The sequence below is a fragment of the Orcinus orca genome, chromosome 7 (assembly GCF_937001465.1).
Source record: "Orcinus orca chromosome 7, mOrcOrc1.1, whole genome shotgun sequence".
In the NCBI taxonomy this organism is placed as follows: domain Eukaryota; kingdom Metazoa; phylum Chordata; class Mammalia; order Artiodactyla; family Delphinidae; genus Orcinus; species Orcinus orca.
In genome coordinates this window covers 57,506,272-57,530,145 of record NC_064565.1, presented here as the reverse complement: position 1 = coordinate 57,530,145, position 23,874 = coordinate 57,506,272, and the positions used below count along the sequence as shown (strand labels likewise).

Below are 23,874 nucleotides of genomic sequence, written 5' to 3'. Positions count from 1 at the left end.
ATGCACCCAACATAGGAGCACCTCAATACATAAGGCAAATACTAACAGCCATAAAAGGGGAAATCGACAGTAACACATTCATAGTAGGGAACTTTAACACCCCACTTTCACCAATGGACAGATCATCCAAAATGAAAATAAATAAGGAAACACAAGCTTTAAATGATACATTAAACAAGATGGACTTAATTGATATTTATAGGACATTCCATCCAAAAACAACAGAATACACATTTCTCTCAAGTGCTCATGGAACATTCTCCAGGATAGATCATATCTTGGGTCACAAGTCAAGCCTTGGTAAATTTAAGAAAATTGAAATTGTATCAAGTATCTTTTCCGACCACAACGCTATGAGACTAGATATCAATTACAGGAAAAGATCTGTAAAAAATACAAACACATGGAGGCTAAACAATACACTACTTAATAACGAAGTGATCACTGAAGAAATCAAAGAGGAAATTAAAAAATACCTAGAAACAAATGACAATGGAGACACGACGACCCAAAACCTATGGAATTCAGCAAAAGCAGTTCTAAGAGGGAAGTTTATAGCAATACAATCCTACCTTAAGAAACAGGAAACATCTTGAATAAACAACCTAACCTTGCACCTAAAGCAATTAGAGAAAGAAGAACAAAAAAACCCCAAAGTTAGCAGAAGGAAAGAAATCATAAAAATCAGATCAGAAATAAATGAAAAAGAAATGAAGGAAATGATAGCAAAGATCAATAAAAGCAAAAGCTAGTTCTTTGAGAAGATAAACAAAATTGATAAACCATTAGCCAGACTCATCAAGAAAGAAAAGGAGAAGACTCAAATCAATAGAATTAGAAATGAAAAAGGAGAAGTAACAACTGACACCGAAGAAATACAAAAGATCATGAGAGATTACTACAAGCAACTCTATGCCAATAAAATGGACAACCTGGAAGAAATGGACAAATTCTTAGAAATGCACAACCTGCCAAGACTGAATCAGGAAGAAATAGAAAATATGAACAGACCAATCACAAGCACTGAAATTGAAACTGTGATTAAAAATCTTCCAACGGGGCTTCCCCGGTGGCGCAGTGGTTGAGAGTCCGCCTGCGGATGCAGGGGACACAGGTTCGTGCCCCGCTCCGGGAGGATCCCACATGCCACGGAGCAGCTGGGCCCGTGAGCCATGGCCACTGAGCCTGCCCGTCTGGAGCCTGTTGCTCCGCAACGGTAGCACCCACAACAGGGAGAGGCCCGCGTACCGCAAAAAAAAAAAAAAAAAAAAAAAAAAAAAATCTTCCAACAAACAAAAGCCCAGGACCACATGGCTTCACAGGCGAATTCTATCAAACATTTAGAGAAGAGCTCATACCTATCCTTCTCAAAGTCTTGCAAAATATAGCAGAGGGAGGAACACTCCCAAACTCATCCTATGAGGCCACCATCACCTTGATACCAAAACCAGGCAAGGATGTCACAAAGAAAGAAAACTACAGGCCAATATCACTGATGAACATAGATGCAAAAATCCTCAACAAAATACTAGCAAACAGAATCCAACAGCACATTAAAAACATCATACACCATGATCAAGTGGGGTTTATTCCAGGAATGCAAGGATTCTTCAATATACGCAAATCAATCAACGTGATATGCCATATTAACAAATTGAAGGAGAAAAACCGTATGATCATCTCAATAGATGCAGAGAAAGCTTTCGACAAAATTCAACACCCATTTATGATAAAAACCCTGCAGAAAGTAGGCATAGAGGGAACTTTCCTCAACATAATAAAGGCCATATATGACAAACCCACAGCCAACATTGTCCTCAATGGTGAAAAACTGAAAGCATTTCCACTAAGATCAGGAACAAGACAAGGTTGCCCACTCTCACCACTCTTATTCAACATAGTTTTGGAAGTTTTAACCACAGCAATCAGAGAAGAAAAGGAAATAAAAGGAATCCAAATCAGAAAAGAAGTAAAACTGTCACTGTTTGCAGATGACATGATACTATACATAGAGAATCCTAAAGATGCTACCAGAAAACTACTAGAGCTAATCAATGAATTTGGTAAAGTAGCAGGATACAAAATTAATGCACAGAAATCTCTGGCATTCCTATACACCAATGATGAAAAATCTGAAAGTGAAATCAAGAAAACACTTCCATTTACCATTGCAACAAAAAAAAAATAAAATATCTAGGAATAAACCTACCTAAGGAGAAAAAAGACATGTATGCAGAAAATTATAAGACACTGATGAAAGAAATTAAAGATGATACAAATACATGGAAAGGTATACCATGTTCTTGGATTGGAAGAATCAACATTGTGAAAATGACTCTACTACCCAAAGCAATCTACAGATTCAATGCAATCCCTATCAAACTACCACTGGCATTTTTCACAGAACTAGAACAAAAAATTTCACAATTTGTATGGAAACACAAAAGACCCCGAATAGCCAAAGCAATCTTGAGAAAGAAAAACAGAGCTGGAGGCTTCAGGCTCCCTGACTTCAGACTATACTACAAAGCTACAGTAATCAAGACAGTATGATACTGGCACAAAAACAGAAAGATAGATCAATGGAACAGGATAGAAACCCCAGAGATAAACCCACGCACATATGGTCACCTTATCTTTGATAAAGGAGGCAAAAATGTACAGTGGGGAAAGGACAGCCTCTTCGATAAGTGGTGCTGGGAAAACTGGACAGGTACATGTAAAAGTATGAGATTAGATCACTCCCTAACACCATACACAAAAATAAGCTCAAAATAGATTAAAGACCTAAATGTAAGGCCAGAAACTACCAAACTCTTAGAGGAAAACATAGGCAGGACACTCTATGACATAAATCACAGCAAGATCCTTTTTGACCCACCTCCTAGAGAAATGGAAATAAAAACAAAAATAAACAAATGGGACCTAATGAAACTTCAAAGCTTTTACATAGCAAAGGAAACCATAAACAAGACAAAAAGACAACCCTCAGAATGGCAGAAAATATTTGCAAATAAAGCAACTGACAAAGGATTAATCTCCAAAATTTATAAGCAGCTCATGCAGCTCAATATCAAAAAAACAAAAACCCTATCCAAAAATGGTCAGAAGACCTAAATAGACATTTCTCCAAAGAAGATATACAGACTGCCAACAAACACATGAAAGAATGCTCAACATCATTAATCATTAGAGAAATGCAAATCAAAACTACAATGAGATATCATCTCATACCAGTCAGAATGGCCATCATCAAAAAATCTAGTAACAATAAATGCTGGAGAGGGTGTGGAGAAAAGGGAACACTCTTGCACTGCTGGTGGGAATGTGAATTGGTACAGCCACTATGGAGAACAGTATGGAGGTTCCTTAAAAAACTACAAATAGAACTACCATATGACCCAGCAATCCCACTAGTGGGCATATACCCTGAGAAAACCATAATTCAAAAAGAGTCATGTACCAAAATATTCATTGCAGCTCTATTTACAATAGCCCAGAGATGGAAACAACCTAAGTGCCCATCATCGGATGAATGGATAAAGAAGATGTGGCACATATATACAATGGAATATTGTATTCCATTGTACATTCCATGCCACAATGGAATACAATGGAATACTCAGCCATAAAACGAAACGAAATTGAGCTATTTGTAATGAGGTGGATAGACCTAGAGTCTGTCATACAGAGTGAAGTAAGTCAGAAAGAGAAAGACAAATACCGTATGCTAACACATATATATGGATTTAAGAAAAAAAAATGTCATGAAGAACCTAGGGGTAAGACAGGAATAAAGACACAGACCTACTAGAGAACGGACTTGAGGATATGGGGAGGGGGAAGGGTGAGCTGGGACAAAGCGAGAGAGAGGCATTGACATATATACACTACCAAACGTAAGGTAGATAGGTATTGGGAAGCAGCCGCATAGCACAGGGAGATCAGCTCGGTGCTTTGTGACCACCTAGAGGGGTGGGATAGGGAGGGTGGGAGGGAGGGAGACGCAAGAGGGAAGAGATATGGGAACATACGTATATGTATATCTGATTCACTTTGTTATAAAGCAGAAACTAACACACTATTGTAAAGAATTATACTCCAATAAAGATGTAAAAAAAGAAGAAAAAAAAAAGAGAGAGGCAATTACCACACAGCATTTCTTGCTTCAGAGCAGTAAGAGGATGTGTAGTTTTACAGGTTGGTATACAGCTTAAAAATTCTTGTAGTCCTGCCCATGAAGCTCGTGTCCAAACTGTGCTCTCTCTCCCAACAAATGTGCTCCCATCACCTTTGTGACATGTTGCTGACGCTTGACCTTGTGTGTTCTGTCTACACACAAACTAGTGATATCCAACATTTATTGTATACAATGTGCCAGGCACCATTCTGAGTGTTTTAAGTGCATTTCGTCATTTAACCTGCAATACCTCCTAACAGGAAGGCACACTTACTCTACCCATTTCATGGAGGGGAACACCAAGGAACAGAGTTTAGTCAGCAACTTGCCCGAGGTCATTCATGGAGAAGTGACCTCTGAGATTCAAACCCTTGTCTGGCTCAAGAACCTGCCTGCCCAGCACTCCACTCTCCTGCCTCTGAAACTGTGGGGAAGCAGCTGGAGAAGGAGAATTGCGGGGGAGTCAAAGGCAAGTGCTTTTTAAAATTGACACCACCTCTCCCTTTGCCTTTAATTGCGGTGTTCTGAATCACCACAACTCTGGTGGCTTAGCAGCTAGAAACGGGATCCACAGCAGCCTCTGTGTAGACAGAACGAGCTTCCCCGGGCCTCTTCCAAGAGCATCTTTGCAGTTCCTGGACGTGTTGAGGGTCTAGAAAAGTGGGGAAGAGGGGGCTCTGATATCAAACGTCACCAAGGTAGCCCTCTGAGACCAGACACGGCCTCTCTGAGCAGCATGATTGTACCCTTCAACTCCGCCTTCAATACTATATCGGTGACCCTAATATACAAATATTATATATTTCATATTTAAAACCAGCTTTAGAATCAACCAAGCAAAACAGGCTGCAATCATTTTCTCTTGCATTTTCAACCCTAATAACCATTTCAGAATCCTCAGCAGATTACCCCACACATCAGAAAGAAATGAAATGATAAAGTCGGGAGGATGAGTTTGGATACGTGAGGAGTGGAACCCGTCACTAGGCTTCTTTTCTGGTGAGTTTGCCTACAACTGAAAAACTCTCTGGCCTCTGACCCTGAATGGCCTTTATCTTAGCACAGGTTAATGGGTAAATTCCTCCCCAGAGGAAATCGCTCTAAGAAGCCATGTTCCAACTGGCAAGCGTGGAGAGAGCTGTCACTTTTGTAAGTTGGAACAAACACTGCCATGTGGCTCATCCGTGCTTAGGGTCTAATGAAGCAGAATAGATAGCCTTTCAGAATTCCTGCTAAACAGAAGTGAAAGGACAGAGTTCAAAAGGGACACCTTTTCCCAAGGCAGAGGTGGCAATTTGCACCTCCAAGCACACTGGTTTCTTCTAAGGGAGCTGTTTTATCATGGTTTCTGGCCTAAAAAGCACCACATGCAAAAGAAGTGAAGAAAGGCAGAGCTAATCTCAAACTGAGACATGGAAATTTTTCCCCTCATTAAAGTAATCAGAAAAGAGTTTATAAGAACATTGAACTTAATGTTCTAGCCCTACAGCTACTACATCTAATAGGAGTTGAGATTCTCCAAGCAATTGTCTTGGCACATGTGAAATTGATGATATATATTTCTTTGGATGGGTAACTCAATCTCAGAATATTCCGGTGAGTCTTAAAGATCCCTAACCAGGGAAATGGCATGCACTGACTTTTAATCCATTTATATTCTAATTTCCTCCCAGCATGTGGAGGCAGGTCAATAAATTTTCATTAGTAATAATGAAGACCGACCAATAAGTCAAAGACTAACATTTGTCTTAGATTTGAAAATAAATTATATTTATATTTTTGAAAGAAAGGAGAGATAGAAAATATCAGATTCAATATTTTAGACAGACCACAAATTAAACTGTAAGACTATAAGTGACCAGGTAATAAATTTTAGAGTACCGTGCTCTAAGAAAATTAAAATGATAAAAAGTGATAGAAAACGAACACTGTAGCTGGCCCCTGTCTCTATGAGGAATTAATTAAAATTGAACTAAGGCTCTCTTAAGCTTGAAAACAGCAGGTGACTGAGCCCTCCCTTTACTACGAATTAAGAAGAAATTTTAGTAATCTGAAAATCTTTGCAGTTTCACACCCCCGTCTCTGCCCTTCTACTTTCTATCAGCAACAGCTTCTTGGGGCCTGGTATGCTGACATTTTCCACCCAAGCTTTATCAGTTTGCCTTTTGAAAGAGTCACAAGCTCATACAAATAGGCTTGTGTTTAAAAGTTAGTTATTAACAATCTGAAAGACATTTTTACACAGCAGCTCTGTTTCTTGAGTGGTTAGGTTCTCTGGCTAGCCCACAACGCCCACTTCGTCATTACTCATTGCCTTAATTCTGGCTCCTGACGGCGGTATAAAAAAGGAGAAATGGGAGGATGAGACCTGGAGGTCGCCCTGTCTTGGGCCAGTCTGGGAGTTCCACTGAGTCACTGCTCACTTCCGGCCCAGGGAAGGCACAGCTAAGGTAGGTGTAGCATTTCAGATCCTCTGTGTCTGTTAATTCCTGAACTGAGTGAGTTTATGTGGGGTGGGAAGGAGTGTTGTCATGGGGGAAGTCAGGTAAAATGGACAAGAAGAGCGGGTTTTTAAACTTTTTAGCTGGAAAACAAAATTTTATACAGCATCCCACCATATCATATAGATATTATGTTCTGAATAAGTGGGACAAGGGCTCTGAGCCCTGCCCATTTAATTTCCTCCTACCCCCTGAAGTGGCCCTTGAGAGCTCCCCACAGACCCCTGTGCTACCAGGTTTGAAAGCCACTGAGCTTGATGACCGCTGGTATCCCTTCCCAGAGAAAACCCTCGGTGAAGGGAGATGGGCCAGGACCCCAAGTGTGCTGGGACTCCCACAGCAGTGCCCCAAAGTGCCTGCCCACTCGGAAGATGCCCTTACAACAAGCCTGGGTAGAGCTGGGTAGAAGTCAAAATGTATCACCTTTTCCATACCCCTATCTGTAAATCAGGGGTGGATGAGAGTATTCGCACACTGCATTGGGTTCTGAGAATTTAAGTAAGAGACCAAGGATCAGACACATCTAACGCAGTGCTTGATCTATAGATGGTGCTGGATACATGGTCTCTTCTGTGATTTTATTATTCTTTTCTAGCTTTTGTTCAAAATAACATTCTATACACAATGTAAGTAAATTTCTCTGACACACTCATTTATTGCTCCTTGTAAAGAGACTAACTTAAACTTCTTAAAAGTTATGAGCGCCTGAGGCACAGAGTCGCTCATACACGAATGCATTCATTCCCTCAGTGAACATCTATTGAATGCCTGCTCTGTGCTAGTCACGTGGGATACAAAGACCCTCAAGGAGTGGAGGAGACAGACAAGTCAACAGAAAGTAACAGTGTAGGCAGTAGAGCGATAGCAGAGGTAAGCACTGGTTCTCTACATCTCTGAGGAGCACTCTTTTGACACTGGGGACTGGAATCTTGACTTGAAGGCCCACCAGGGTGGGATGACTGAATCTTGAAGAATGCCTTGAGTGGAGGCTGGCAATGCAGGTGAAGAAGTGTCTACCGGGCAGTGGATACAGCAGGTACAAATGCAGGGACCCATGGAGGCGGGCGGGAGGGATGGCAGGGAGCCATGGGGGGTGATTGCAAGTGGTTCTGTAAGCAGTGACTGTAGGTAAGATGGAGAGATGTGGGGTCATGCAGAGATGGAGAGAGACAAGCTGGATAGGAAGGCAGGGCCCAGATCTCAAAGTTCCTTTTATGAAATACTACAAAGGCTGAATTTTATACTAAAGGTCATTGGAGTCTTTGAAGGGTCTTAAACAGGGTCCTGGCCACAGAGTAGAAGATGTATTAGATTCTCCCTAGTTGAGGCAACTTGCTTGGACTAGAAAAAGGAGATCCTCTGAAGGGACACAGCTCTGAGCCCATGTACCAGACTCGAGGGTTGAGAGTGGATTAGATGTCTGCCTTCACTCTGCCCATCAACCAGGTGATTTTGTGCAGTGTACAAACTGCACAGCTGCAAGGTAGTACCCCAGGCAGGAGGACGGGTTAAAAGTTCTGTCAGAACAATGGCAGAGGCCATGAAATGAAAAGAAAGCTATAGAAATAAGAGGTGTTTGGAAGAGAGAAATATACAGACTTGGTCATGAGTTGAGACAGAAGGGGTCATGGGTGGCTCTGAGGTACTGGGCTTGATTGGGTGGGCAGAGTTACCAGTAATCATGGTTAAAAATCCAGAAGGAGTACCAGCTTTTGGGAAAAGCTGATCAACTCTGTTTTGGATAGGCTGCCTTTGTGGTTTCATGGAACATCCAGCTGGAAGTGTCCAATAGACTGTTGGATATATGGTTTGAAGTATGGATAAGACATACTGCCTAGTAATGTATATATGGGAGTCATCAATATGGAAAAAAAGAGCTTAAGTTATGGGAATTAAGATCACTCAGGCTATGGGTAGACTAGAAAAGGTAAGAATTTAGCAAAGATTTAATTTTAATCATTTATCTTTCGTTGACAGCATCTGCAATGAATTGTAGATGGAATAATGACCAACTAAATTTCCTTCTTTGTTTTTTTCTTTTCTTTTCTTCTATTTTTTAATTAAAAAAAATTTTATGTCCAGAGTTGTGGTACTTGCCATTTGAAAACCTGACCTTAAGTTTCCTTAGAGAGAAAAAATTGACTTTCCCCATCAAAGTCTGTTTAAACCTTAGCTGTGAGGGTGCAGGGAACCAAACACTTAAATCGTTTCTGGAAATGTGCCTTTGTCTTTTTGAATCTGATCTGTGATTGTGTTGAAATGAACCTGATGTCTTTGACATTAGGCATCTTAGGAGCTGCTGTGTGTTTCTGGCTAAATCTGAGTTACTACTATAAAAAAAGAAACTGGAGAAACTAATTGGATAAAAGAAGCTAAGCAATACCATGAACTGCAGAATTTCCAGGCAAAATGGTGTTTCAATACCAACACTTTTCTATCACCACCAATTAGAACAAATGCAAGAAGGCAGCTGAGACTGGAAATAAACCATTATCTGGTCTTGAAGCTTAATTGGGATGCAGTCCCTTGTAGCCACAAGCTAATACAGAAGTGTTAGAAGAACCACATTCCAATGGATTCTTAAGCAAGGTGTCTGGAATTGTTAATATACAACAATAGTAAAGACCCTGTTCTAATAATGTAGATGTAATAATAAGAAAATAAACCCTTAACTATCTTTCATTTATTTATTCATTCAATCTACAAGGATTTACTGAATGCATTTTTTTTTTTTCGGTACGCGGGCCACAATTGGCCACAGCAGTGGAAGGCCCGTGTACTGCGAATAAAAAAGCACATTTGGGGACTTCCCTGGTGGTCTAGCAGTTAAGACTCCACGCTCCCAATGCAGGGGGCCCAGGTTCGATCCCTGGTCAGGGAACTAGATCTCACATGCCACAACTAAAGATCCTGCACGACGCAACGAAGATCCCACACCGGGCAATGAAGATCCCGCATGCCTGAAACTAAGCCCCGGTGCAGATAAATAAAATAAATAAATAAATATTAAAACAAAAGGTAATCCAAATTCTTTACAAGCATTCGTTAAATAAATATAATTTTTTTTTAAAAAAAAGCACACTTGAACTCTCCTGTATCTTTCCTTGGCCTCATTCATCAGTCCTGATAAAGCTAATGTTCTCCCTTGCTCTTGACCTACTAATACAGGATGCGATCAACTCAGGCATCTTTGTCCTTATGGTACACACGCAATATTTTAAAGTTGAAATGGGTTCCCTTGAAAGAATAAACAATCTTTCTTGAAGGTCTCTTTGGAGTTGTTTATTACAGAGCTGTCTGGACATAGGGAAATGGCCTAAGCACCCTTGATGGCCCCATTCAGTCCTCGTGGACTCTAATTTTAAGCAGGAGTTTTTGTAACTTTCTTAACTGAGTTCAGTGTGTTCATTTCACCACAGTGAACAGCTTTACACGTGATCGTATCTAGTATTAGGAGAAGATGATAGTGTTGGGGATATATGTATATCTATAGCTGATTCGCTTTGTTATAAGGCAGAAACTAACACACCATTGTAAAGCAATTATACTCCAATAATGATGTTTAAAAAAAAGCAAATAACAAAAAAAGAGAGAGAAGATACTGAAAAAGGTGACTTTTCATTCATCCACGCATTCATTCAACAGACACTGAAGAAGTCAAAAGGCCAGACTCTAAGAGCTCAGCGTACAAAGATGAGTAAGACACAGCCACTACCCTCGCTAGGGAGACAGAAATATAAACGAATAATTGCCATCTGTGTGAGGAGCGCACTAATGGTAGAGTACACATCGGTACAATGGTGGGCCCCAGGAGAGGGCAGTGATCAGAAGGGACCTGGCTGAGCCTTCCCAAGCAGAATTACGTCCTGTTGTTTCCTGATTCTTTTTTTTTCTTTTTTTTTTTTTTTTTGTAGTACGCGGGCCTCTCACACTTGTGGCCTCTCCCGTTGCGGAGCACAGGCTCTGGACGCCATGGCTCACGGGCCCAGCCGCTCCGCGGCACGTGGGATCTTCCCGGACCGGGGCACGAACCCGTGTCCCCTGCATCGGCAGGCGGACTCCCAACCACTGCGCCACCAGGGAAGCCCTGTTTCCTGATTCTTATGGTGCCCCAATGATAAATGTGCAATAACAGAGAATCACTCTTCAAAGCAATTTCTCAAGTACCAAAATATAACGCTGTGTTCTGGAAAGTAGGACAGCTGTAATCACTCCTCCACTTATATCGCTTGCTGCAACTAAAGAGGGAGAACTGCTTCGTGCAAACATGCATTTTGTACCTTTGCTGAAGAATGGATGTGATCTGCTTGCAGAAATCTTCTCCATTTTGAGAAAACTCCTTTAGGTTCTTGTATACTTTATTATACTGAAAAAGATGCACAGAAGGTTTATGAGCACTTCCAAAGATGGAACTCCTATAAATTCAGAACGGTGCTGTGATGATGACTGTCGTTGTAAATGATCACGCAGCTACAGAATGCACACCTTTTGGGTGAGTTCTTAAAATAAAGATGAAGTCTCTTCTGCGTGGATGTGAAAGATCCTGGAGAACTTTTTAAAAATAAAGCTGGTCTACCTGTCTCTTCCTAGGCCAAATGCAAACAGTTCAACAGTGGGGTACATTTGGATTCCTGTCACCCCTATTATTCCCAGGAAGGCTAAAAGTACATTCTGAAATATTCCCCACAAATTCCAAAATACTATCCCTGGACCTCATGACAAACCCTGAACCATTAAAGTGAGTACTTCTTGGCTGAGATAGAAAATGTAAGTGAATAATTTGGTAATAAAATTTCTCCTAGGCCCCTCTATGTCTCATTTAACTCTAGTAATAAGAATGTTATAATAATGAGTTGAACATTTTGGTTGAACCAAACCTTATAAATGTATCTATATATGAATTTAGCCTGTAGACACAAAAATCAGTCAAAAGATTTTGTCATGTGACTTCGAACTCCACAATGTTATTCTGAAAATTGTATTGGTAAGGCTAGACATTGATGACAATAGATTTTAAGTGCCCAGGTGGAGAGGGCAAGTGAAAATTGATTCTGCTGCTCCCCTGACACAGAGTGGATGAGTGAGGCGATCAAGTCTCAAACACACTGTCTCAACGTTTCCATCTGGGAGATGCGATAGCCCATCACATTTTTCAAAATAAGATTGTACACAAGAGGACGCAACTTCTGCGTAGACTGAGTGCCGTGTGGTGGCTCTTTGTTCATACAATGAGCCAGCCTCTTCCAGCCCTCCAATGTCTCGGGCATGGTGCTGGTCACTTGTTGAGAAGGGGAAAGGGAGGGAAACTCACACTTCCTGAGCACCTACTATAGGGCAGGCATGTTCCCATTATATGAATCCTCAGAGCTGAGGCAACCTTTCAGCTATAGCACCTGGAGTAAGCAGCTAGCAGAGTAGTAAAGAGGACATAGGGCACAGAGGTAGAAAGACCTAAAGAAATGACCTAAGCCAGGTCCCTACCTTCAGGGGTGGAACCAACCAATACCTAGGACGTAGAAACATAATCCTATAGATACCAAATCTTTTCCTCTTTATGCAGTAGTTTAACTTTCCCCTGAATTTAACACAGAAAGCCATGACAGGATTTGGTAGACACACAATAGGAGCAAACGGCTTCATTGAAACTGGCTGGGACACAAACACAACTGTGACAGGGCAAAGCTCTTTAGAAGGACATTGTTAACTCCTAAAGCAAGGTTTGCAAAAATTCGGTGCCTATAGGCACCTGGATGAGGGAGGCGCAGGGTGGGGACAGTGAACTGGAGAGACGGCTGCCACAACAACTCTGGATCATGGACCAGCTTTTTTTGTGCAAAAAAGCTGAAATGAGGATTGGTATCTGAAACATAACTTTTAAAATTTTGCAGCAAACAATTCACAAAATTTTCAACTCTTTGCCAAGCAAGCAAAACATACCTGTAGTGCAATCCAAGTGTAGCCTCCGTCATGAAGAAATGATTCTCCTCTAAGCCATGAGAGTAAAATCACTATTGGGCAACCAAGCTTTCTCATTTTTATTTCCACAAACATAAGTTGTCATCTATGAATGATGTGATACTTTCAGGCCTCCTTCCTCCCCTTACAAGTACAATGGAAGAGTTTGGTAAGCATTTTTAAATTGTTTAGCTTTTTTGTTTATTCCTTTGTTACCTAAACACTTTCACTAAATTGTCCCTTAAGTCTTTCATTTTCTTCCCATAACACCAAATAACATCCAATAAAACACACGTAGGTATCATGAGAAGAAAATAGAGACATGTTGGGCAGGCACATGCCCTTGGAATAAAGTCATTTCTCAGCCCCTCTCACCCGTAGCTGTAGTAGCCATGTGACTAAATGCTTCCCAAAGAGGTATGGGTGAAAGTTTTGTGTTGGGTTTTAGTGAAAATTCCTTCCTCCTTTCTCCTGAAACCTGGACTTAAAATGACAGCTGATGCCGTAAGGTGATCTTGAGGATGGATGCCACATGCTAAGACCTTAGATCAGAAAGCGAGAAAGAGCCTGGGTCCCTGATGCCCTGGGGGCCACCACAGAAGCCCCCAACTCTCTACTTTGGGACTTATTTTATGTATGAGAGAAATATAACAGTAGGCTTTTTTAAGCCACTTTTATTTTGGGTTTTCTAAATATGCAGGTAAACATAGTTCTAACTCATACACAGTCTTTTAACTTTTTATTTTAAATCATGAAACATTTTTATGTTTTATAAATAAGAATGATACAAACAATAATTATGATACACATTATATTCTCACTACCAAAGTTACAGAGATATTGACACTTTGCTTCTGCTCTTTTTAAATAACAATTTTTCCTTTTAATAATTTCTTTGACTATTTTTGCACATTTGTTCTTCTGTATCAACATTTATCTAATTACAATTTAAAAAATCCCTGTTGAGATCCTAAGTGGAATCGCATTACATCTATATATCTCAATTTGAGGAAATTAACTTTTTTATGGTATTTAGACTTCCCACCCACGGGCATAGTAAGTCTTTTCATTTGTTCAAATCTTATTTCATGTTCAATAAAATTTTATGGTTTTCTTTATAGGTCCTGTAGCATTCTTATTTACTTAGAAATATCTCACAGTATTACACACTATTAAGCTATCTTTTAAAATAGTGTCTTACCTGTTTCTCTCTCCAGCTTACACCAAAACAGAAACAAAGACCCAACAAAAACATCAGGGGGCCATGTGCAGGAGAGAAAGATTTGGATACATGCTTGCAAAGTGAATTTTTCTGTTCTCAAACACTGTAAGGCTGGGGCTGGGAGAAGACAAAGCAGAGAGTTGGATGGAAGGATGCCTTCCGAGCAGCGGAGAGAAGAAACTCCCATCAGAAAAACTAGGAGGGGAGGGAAGGGACTCTGAGATGAGCTGTCTTAGGACACGGACCCCCATCAGCCCACCATCACCAGAAGAGGCGATTTGCATCCAATAGTCCTGGGGAAAGAATAGGGTGCCTCAGATACCATGTATGAGGATGAGGAAGGTAGGGGAAAACTTGCCCCTAACCAAAGTGGAAATGAGCAGAACCAGTTGAGAATTTTTCCCTGTCCTGGGGCTGCAGGGGCTACTGCATTTCCCGAACTTATCAAGCCATCAAAACTCTCCAAGACACATTTTTAAAATACTATCTCCACAGGACTAATTCTAGGAAGCCAGAAAGCCTGGAAAGTTTATAAACCAATGATTCAAAACTCGGTTGCTTTTAGAGGAGAGTGGGTGAGCTGTGGCAGTATGGAGACCACCTGTCTTTCCCTAAGGCATTCAGATTCAACTTTTTTAAGCAAGAATCTTTTTTAAGCAAGAAGCACATCTTATGGCATCAGTTGCCCCTGGGGCTCCCAGTTTTGGATTTTGGAAGGATTTTCCTGTCATTTAATAGGCTAGTACTTTCTAACTTCCTAATTTTTTCACATCATGATATACATGGAAAATGATATTTGTACTGAAACAATGTGGTAAATGGACAAATTTGTTCAAGATAGAGGCAACTGGCCCATGAGCTCAGCCCCCCAGCTACACCCACCCTGTAACTCATCCCCCAGACCCCTGGGCACTTGTGTGCCCAGGTACACACAAGTCAGGAAGTTCTTCGATACATTATGTTGTTGTTAACTCAATGATCAGATAAGAGTGGGACGTTCTGCTTATTACAGCAATGGGGAGAATCTTTATCGTTGACTCTACATATAATGTACTGGACACTCCATGACAAACCCTGATCCAGACTGAGGTAAAGGTGATATCCATAAATAAAAGAGTGACTAAGAATAGTTCCATTATTTCAGCATAACCCCTTTTTTGATGCAATGATTCTGTACCTTTCATCTTGTGCCATCTACTCAGACTTGAAGACAAAATCTGTCTTGCAAAAGCAGACTTGCATAAACATCAAAGCAGACCCCAGAGACCATCTCATCCAGTGCGTGTGTGTGTGTGTGTGTGTGTGTGTGTGTGTGTGTGTGTAATCAGAAAATCTTAGAACTTATCTGCTTTGAGGGGATGAAGTCTCTTGACGTTGGCTTTGGCTCTCCTTCTCCTCTCCCATCTTTCTTCCCCACCCCACTCTCACCCAGCACAGGGGCTCTGAAGGGATTCCATGGAGCACAGTTTGGAAACCACTAAAGTCCAATCCTCTTATTTTATAGTTAAGGCCGTAACAGCAAAAGATAACCTCATTAGTTAGAGACAGAACTGTGATTAGAAATGTTAAGTGAGCAAATCAACTAGAGAATCTATTAGAAATAAGTATATTTATAAAGAGCTAATCAGTATAATCACATTAAGTGTACTCAGAGTGGTATTACCTTTCAGTATTATGAGCAGGGCAGATCGCTCGCCAATGTCATCAACCAGCACAGAAGGCTTTGCTCTACTCAGAGTCGTGGAAGATGAATTTTTCCTGTTTTTTTTCCCACCTACTGAGCTTTTGAATACCCCACCCCCTACCAAATATTCATTCCAGGAAAGAACCTACTGTTGATCTTACATCTCCATTTGAATTTATATTAACATGCTACTTTTCCATAACGTCATTAAGTACTAGGAAAAAACGACATGTTTTTTTGTTCCCTGATAAAGGGATTGCAGGCTGGTGGAGAAATATGTGGGATCTTTCTGAGAATCTAAAAATCCCTTCAGGTAGATAACTAATGTACACAGAGATGTCCCATTCTGCCATTAAGAAAATGCTTCTGCCCAGCACTTATAAGCAAATTCTGTCAGATAAATATTATCGTTACGAAAAAACTTAGTAACCTAGGCAATTGGCACATGAAATGATTAGACAGAGGTCTTGTGAACAACAAAAAATTCACTTTCTCAACCTTGGCCTAGCTGCTCTTTCTGACTTTCCATGATCTGAATGATTAAGAAGGTTAAATTCAATTACTCTAGAAAAATCCATTTTCATTCTAGGTGCAAGTATGAAAAGTTTGCTTTTTTTTTTTTTGGTGGGCAGGGAGTAATGATGACCCTCATAGTGTTAAACAAACCATGATATTCTACTTAATGTTAATCAAATAAGCTTTTGTTGGATGCCTTTCACATGCCAGGCCCTGTGCTACTGATTTCATGTGGTGTACTATTTCTAAGTACTGCTTTTGTAAACTAAGAAATTGTATTTATTAGGCACCTAGGTAATATTTAGAATCTCCATGGCAGGCTGTCATAGATTGTGAGACACATTAAAGAACATAGTCTACTTCATCCTCTCCCCCTCTTACTTTACAGATGAGGAAACAGAGGCCCACAAAATGTGAAATGGTACATCACACATCTCACAGATGCACACTGGGGATGCTGTGGGCCGACATCCAAGCCAGACCCAAGCTGCCTCCTTATCTCTGCAGTGTCCCAGAACCCCTCAGGAGCCATGGACCATTGCCCCACCGTCTTTTATATTAGTGCCAGTTAATATCTTTGGACCCAGGCTGAGCCACTGAAATGGGATGCTCGGGTTGGCGTCTGAACCAGGCTGAAGGAGCAGCCCCAGAGTACTGTTTCGACAGCTGATGAAGTTAAGAGAAGAGGCTGACTATGTGGACCCAGGGAAGCCTGCTTTGACAGCTCCCTACCTGGATACTGAAGGAGTGAGTAAAAGGAAAACCTTGCTTATAGTTAATTATTTGCCCTTGATTTCTATGGCGTTGTTTCTTAGGAAGGTGCTATTTTTTTTTTTTAATGATTAGATTATTTCATTTGGAGATGATCTGATCCTGTTTCCTTGCACATGGATTTGTAAATGATTTCCTTTGGCATATTTTGAGGATTAGAAGCTAAGCTCACAGGCATTGAGGCATCAAGGCCCAGAGCCAATTCTTCTCTTTTTCAAAAAGAGAACTTAAAAAAATCTCCTTCAAATAAGTTCTGACTTTCTCGAGATTAGTTAAAAGTCCTACACAGCATTCAAGCAATCTTGTGTGCTACCCTGGTGACTGATAATTTGTGCATAGACACTAACCCAGCTCTTTGAGGTAGAATGGCCCAGCTATCAGCTTATCTTACTCATTGGAGCATGACATAAAAGAAGAAGTTTTTAAATTTTTTCTGGAGTCTGGTGAGACGTATTTTACTCAGAAAAATATTTTCAAATGCATAAAACAAAATAACAGGATTATAAAGGAAACTAATTACATTGATACGTGTTTTATAAAATATAATTTTAAATCATATTTTATATGCTTTTTAATTAACATACTAAATAATGAGTCTTAAGATTTACCCAAATTTCTAAGTCACACTGAGTGTGAGTAAATAGTATTTCTAGATATCTGTAAACAAATGTAATGTTATATAAAAATATAAGTGATTTTTATTAGTTACAAAGTCACAGACGCTGCAGTTGTACTAGGGCTTGCTGCTTATATCCAAAATTGGAGGAAATTCTAAATTGCAGTTAGAAACTAACACAAATAAATAGGTCATGCTTTTCCCATCGAAGGTCACACAAACCACTGTTTCCATATGTGGATCCGCTGGGGTAGACCAAGTTAAGAACTGTAGCTAAGCTAAGGCTTGATGAATTGGTTGTGTTCCGTGTAACCCTAGGGACTCATGAAATGGAATATTTTGCAGAAAGTTAAAGCTTTGCGTTCTTTTTGGTTTCTTCATGAAACTACCTGTTTCATGAAGCATTCTTTTGCAGTCCACTCCCTTGTTTTATTCTGTTGCCAAATTGCAGCCTCATCTTCACACAGCCTTGTTGCCCAAGCGCAAACTAGGACTGCACCAGGAAATCAACTTGAACACTTGCTGAAGATGAAACAATTGCAAATAAATAAAGATTCTGTGACTTCAGAGGATTCAGAAACCCTGGCTGAAGGAATATCCTCCCACTCTCGACTACGTTTGGTGGCAGTGGGCCCAGAAAGATGACTTTCAAGTTTGGGGACAAGGACAGGAGTCCTTGGGGCAATAGTTAAGCACAGGAAAAAGGGCTCCACATGTCAGGGAGGGAGCATTAAGCTGACGTAGAGATATGGTGATGGGTTGTCTTGGGAGCTGCTCAAAGGAAGTATTTCTCCTAGGTCCAGGTCTGAAGTCAGCCTTAGAAAGGGATATTAGGCTTTTGGTTTTTAGTTTCTGTTTTTGTTTTAACTTATCCTGGCTTCAGTTTTCCTCTCCACTATCTCACTCTTCCCTTGGTCTTGATTTCTTCTTTGGTGACCGTTGGTGCCAAGGTTTTGCTTCCACTTATCCCATCCCCGTCCCACTCACCCACCCTATACAAAAACATTATCGCTAACCTATCAGGAGAAAGGAGAGGAGTCAACATTTTGGTAAGGGAGCACATGCAAGGAGTGAAAAATAAACAAATACATAAATAGAAAAGACTTTTTGAAAAGTTATCTGTTAGCTTACCAATAGAGATAAGATTGGGGTGGAGGAAATCAAATGGAGGAGGTTTTGCCCTTAAAATCTGTATACAACCATATTGTTGGAATTTCTTTTTACCTTAGACACATGTGACTATTGTGTGTGGTTTTTTTTTCCTACCATTTTTAAAAATATTTATTTATTTAGGTTGCACCAGGTCTTAGTTGCGGCAGGCAGACTTTTTTTTTTTTTACAAGACAAGACATAAATAAACTGACACCAAGCATTGTAAATGGATGACCACAACAAAAGCAACAATGATTGCAATTACCAAACACGAAACACACTCAGACTATGTCATAATATTGACATTCAGTCCAGGAATCCCCCACTGTAACAGCTCCTTTACTTTGCAGTGAAAATTGATTTGTATATTTTTTGCCTCTGAGACTATTGTGTTTTTAAAAAGTAAAAGTAGGCAGAGCCTGCTACTACGCTGTCATTATTAATATCACTAGCCACCATGACTTTATCTCATTTAGCTCGTCTGATTCCCGAACTCATTCTGCGGGATGGTGGATACAGTTTCATCTTTGCTAAGCCTGTGCTTTCCACATCCACTGAATAAACACAAACGAAACCAATAATTCTCTGTTGATCTTTTTCTTTATGGGTTTATGGCAGCCCCTGTTTATCTGCTTCTCCACGTTTTTTTTTTGTTTGTTTGTTTTTAATAAAATACTTGAAGGATGAATGCAACCCCTTGCTTCTGATGTCACCAGTTTTAGTTTTTTGGCACCATTTCTTGGGATAACACACTGACAATCTTTGATTACTTTATTTCCTCCCCCCTCCATTTTAATTGCTCCTCATTTCCTAAATTACATCTCTGCTCTTGCGGCTAACGACCTCACAACTTGACCACCCTTCTATTTTTGGTACGCTCCCAGGATTGAAACAAACACGCTGGTAAACGTGTCCGAGGACCACCGCAGGGCGGACAGAGCGCGGAGCCTGTACTTCCTCCCTCGGCCCTTGCAGTTCTGGGCTCTAAATGATATGGGAAAATACGCAAAACCCTTGCATCCTGACTTCATTCCCAGAGCCCCAAACTAGCTGCAGATATTCTGCGCATTTGTGTGTCTACAGTATGCACGATATTGGCACCACTGGCATACATTTGAAGAATGTTTCCCAAACAGCCACCATCTGCATGCAAATATAATGCTACATACACTCAAAGTTTTTTCAAGCATGTGAGAATAAAAGATGACAATTACCTGCCCTGTCATTTGCTAGAAAGAGCTCTGTTTTAAATTGAACCAAAGAAAAACCACAGACTTTTGTACCAGTGCCAATATCTAAACATGTTTGGCTTCTGAGTGTCCCAAATTTCTTAAGTTCAAATCCATTAATACATAAATCTACTCTTCAGCCGCCCTCTCACACACAGGCAAACCACACTGAGCTACTCACCGAACAATCTGTCAGTGGGTCCCTCATGGTGAGATGTTTGCTTCAGTCCTTTTAGCTATGCTCCAGCATACAGGATGCTGCACCAAAGGTTGGGTGTGTCCTGGACTTCCGGGATTCAAAGGACCTAGAGTACGTCAGTCCTTGTCAAACACCCCAAGGAGGAAGTCCCAGCCCTGGACTTTAATCCCGTTTGTTTTCTGAAAAAGCAAAGAATGGCTCCGGGTCAAGAGAGCTGGAGTGAGATGGTGAGAATGACTCCTGTAAATACTTAGGGGGTCAGAATACTGTGTCCTGAACTGCGTGGCCTTGAAAGAAATCCCAGAGGTTATAAAGCGTTCCTGGTAACTCAGTCACTCAGGGCTGAGAGTAGAGGGATTCTCTCAGCTTGCCATATTCACCTTGTTTTTATTTTCTGTATTTTCAGTTGCTGTGACACACTGGGGTCTTTTGGGTTGGGGAGGAGGGACTGCTCCTTCCAGGGTTAGCTAATTCCTAGAGATAGTAGACAACTAGCTTATAAGCATGGCTTTGATATGCGATCCAACCCTCCAGAGCTCAGACCCCCAATCACTTCCCTTATCTACCTCTCACACACCAAGCCAAGAGTCCCCCTGCCCCAAATCACCCCAGGGCCAGGGTACCAAACAACTAAGACCACCCCTATATAACCACGACTATAGTGGAAAATGTCCAGAAAAGGCTATCAGGGAGCAGGCATACATTAACTACCTCGAGGGGCCTAACACAACAGAACCCTCACTACTGTCCCAAGAGGACCAAGAGGCTAAGGTATCAGGTCAAGGAGGATTTTTCTATGTTCAACCTCATGTTTAAAAATCACTCAAAAGGATAAACAGAACCGGAAATCAGCCATCAGCAACTTATTTTTTATTGCTTTCTCTGCACCTGTGGCCCAGGGGTCAATCCTGAGATTTCCAGCCAATGGCCTGTTGCCTTGTGAGAGCTGGTCTGTGGGCAGCTTTGCGCTGCCGGCAGACAGGTCCCCAGCCCAGAAGGAGCTCCATCCACACAGCCCAGGGGAACACTCCAGAGCTGCCCAGGTGACTCAGACTCCACCCGTTTGCCCTTGATGTGCAAGTTCCATTCACAGTCCCTGGAAATAACACAGGAAGAGGGAGAGACAATGAGGGAGGAGGACTTGCCCTGTAATCTGAGGGAGGGGTCTTTAGTCAGGGATCACCATTCACACACTTAACAAGGTTCTCCCCTGAGCTTCTGCAAAGGAACGTTATCACTGTAGGTTACCACGTGGAGCCGTAGCTATCGACAGATTGTAAAGTGAGGTTAGTAATATGTCACTCCAGATATGTCCCACTGGAGGGCTTCCTTGCCTTCAGAGATGGTAGATAGACTTGGCTGGTGCCTTGGATCCAGGGCCTGGGGCAGCTCCGTGTCTTCCCCCAATTCCTGATGCGCTTGGTCTCAGATCAGGCCCAACTCAGTTCAGAATGGGGAGACTGGCCTCCCTTGCCAACCCCACGAGAAATGCCATGACACCAAGCTTACTGTGGTCTCTGTGGCCCTCTGGGAGGTTGGTAGGACATGCTCACACCCATACTCCTCATGTGTGTCTCTCCCAGCAGGCTAACTAGCTTTCCCTTTGTCCTCTTGGAGAAATTGAAGTAACTCCATCTTACTACAGTATTCCTCCCACAGACCGTTGTACAGGCAGCAGGGGGTCCTGGCTGAATTCATACTGAGAATCAGAGTTTGGCTATTTGTTGAGCTTCTCAGAAGGGTGTTGGAATCTGCAACAAAACCTTGATTTTGGAGGTTAGAAAGAGGGCTGTATCAGTCACCTCTTGTCACAGTAATGCTGTGTAATAAACAGAAAACCCAGTGGCTTCACATGACTTTATTTGGTTCGCAAGTGTGTGGTTTAGTTGGGTGATTCGTTGGGTCTCCCTGGCCCTACTCTTGCGAAAGCAGGTCATCTACAAATGTCTCTTGATCTTGGCAGGGCGGCTCTTCTGGGGTCTGCTGGTCGGGTGGCTGGCTGCGAGCTGAGGCGAGCCTTCCTCAGCCTGAAATCTAAGCCAGGCTGTTCTAGGGCGTGTTGAGGAACCAAGAGAGTGAATGGAAGTGCTCAGGCCTCTCGAGGTGCAGGCGTGGAACCGACACACCATCACCTCGGCCTCATTCAGCTGACCAGAGCCAGTCACAGGCCAGCCCAAATTCAAGGGGCTGTGGGAGATTCCTGTCCTTAATGGGAGGAGCTGAGTGTCTCATTGCAAAGGGCACACACACAGAAAGGGGCAGAGAATTGGGATTTCTTTTACATTCAACCCACTGCAATCATCAGTTAATATTTGTTCTTCAGTGACTCGAGAGATAAAGCAGATAGGACACCGGAGGGGGATGGCTGAAGTATGTCAGCCTTTCCCTTTCTTCAATTCAGCCTCAGGCGACTTGTCTGGAACTTCAGCAGATTGAGGTCAGGGAGAGAAATGAGGGGAGTTAAGTTCACGACAGACTCTAGACACAGATTTGGAGATAGGGTCATTCTCCCCTCTGACCCCGCATCCCATCTTACACATACTCTGCCACGCACACCTCCCCCGCTGTGGAGGGTAGGGGTGGGGACGAAGTAGCAGAGCAGGTTCTCCAAGGTGGCTGCAGCACCTGAGGCTGTGGCTGGTGAGGCACCTTGGCAAGGAGGTTTGTCCTTGAGCATATGAGAATCCCCAATCTCTGACTCCCAGAAATGGCCCAGGGAGACTGGGAGGAGGAAAGTGAGTTCCTGTGTGCGCAAAAGGGGGAAGAGCTTATAGTTCTGGAATTGATATTAACATCACCTCGTTTGTATCTACAGGTTGATGAGAACTATATATAGCGAAGCATCTCAAAGAACGTATACTATACTTCTTTCAAAAGGCTGGTGCCCAAGGCATCCTTTTGAGTTCTCTCACTTCAGGTTTGTCTCTGGCCACATGTTCCCGGCTTGCACTCATTCTCTGGCTTCTTTCCAGTCCAGGCCTCCAGCTTGACCTACCGTCCGATCATTCGGATCCTCGTCTTCCTGCTTTCTTTCCCTGTGTGTGCTCAGCATTTGCCTGCCGGCATGGCCTCTCTGCAGAAAGAAAACCTGCAGCGGACTGATCTGGAAGACACTTTGCCGCCTCCCACCCACCCACCCCTTTGTGTGCTTCCGCCAAAGAGGACGTTCCGCCAAAGAGGACACATCTGCTGAGTGTCTGTAAGCGGATGTTGGCGCCAGTAAGTTAGTACGAAGGACCCCAAGTGTAACAGAGGTTAAGGGCAGTTCAAAACTTGCCTTGAAGTTTCTTTAGTAGCCAAAGCATGCAAAGAATTGGAAATGGCGCAAACATCCATCAGTCGGGACCTGCTTAAATAACTTATGGTAATATGGGCTCACATTTAGAGGACTTACCATGTGCCAATATGTAATATTTGTAAAGATATTCTAAGTGCTTTGCAAATATTAACTTTTAAAATCATCATAGCAATCATTTGCAATAGATCTGTATAGATCCTTATAATACACATAGGAAAACTGAGGCACAAGATGGTTAAGTGACTTACCTAAGGTCACATAGTTAGGAGTAAGAGAGCTGGGATTCATCTAATTCCAGTGCTTCCGTGTTTCATAACTATGCTGCACTGCCACTCAACCTGGATGTTGGGAAAAAACAGATCCAAACAATGAGGATAGAATATAAAATATTTAGTTGTATATACTTAGAAACAGGCTGCAAAAGAATGAGTATGAGTGTAGTTTGGTACCTATATAAGAAAAAATATCCAGGCAGATATACACCAGGCAGACAATAGTATATCTCTGAAGGATGGGACTGTGGAGGACTCCTCCTTTCTAGGTCATACATT

The 23,874-nt window shown here is 41.8% G+C and overlaps 1 protein-coding gene across 5 annotated transcripts in view; it reads right to left on the bottom strand.

Moving 5' to 3' along the window:
* NOSTRIN (nitric oxide synthase trafficking) overlaps positions 1-23,473 on the bottom strand; it is a 73,688-nt gene extending 50,215 nt beyond the window's left edge. The window contains exons 1-4 of one of the 5 annotated variants that reach the window (XM_033423495.2): positions 20,914-23,473; positions 20,008-20,204; positions 12,619-12,780; positions 10,962-11,047 (exon numbers count right to left, since the gene is read on the bottom strand). In XM_033423495.2, coding sequence (XP_033279386.1) covers positions 10,962-11,047; positions 12,619-12,732 — 200 coding nt within the window. In that variant the 5' untranslated portion in view covers positions 12,733-12,780; positions 20,008-20,204; positions 20,914-23,473. Of the gene's footprint in view, positions 1-10,961; positions 11,048-12,618; positions 12,781-20,007; positions 20,205-20,913 lie in introns of those variants that run through there. The other 4 variants (XM_012532157.3, XM_004267264.4, XM_033423496.2 and 1 more) reach the window with 4 other exon arrangements.
* Between the last annotated feature and the right edge of the window lie 401 nt (positions 23,474-23,874).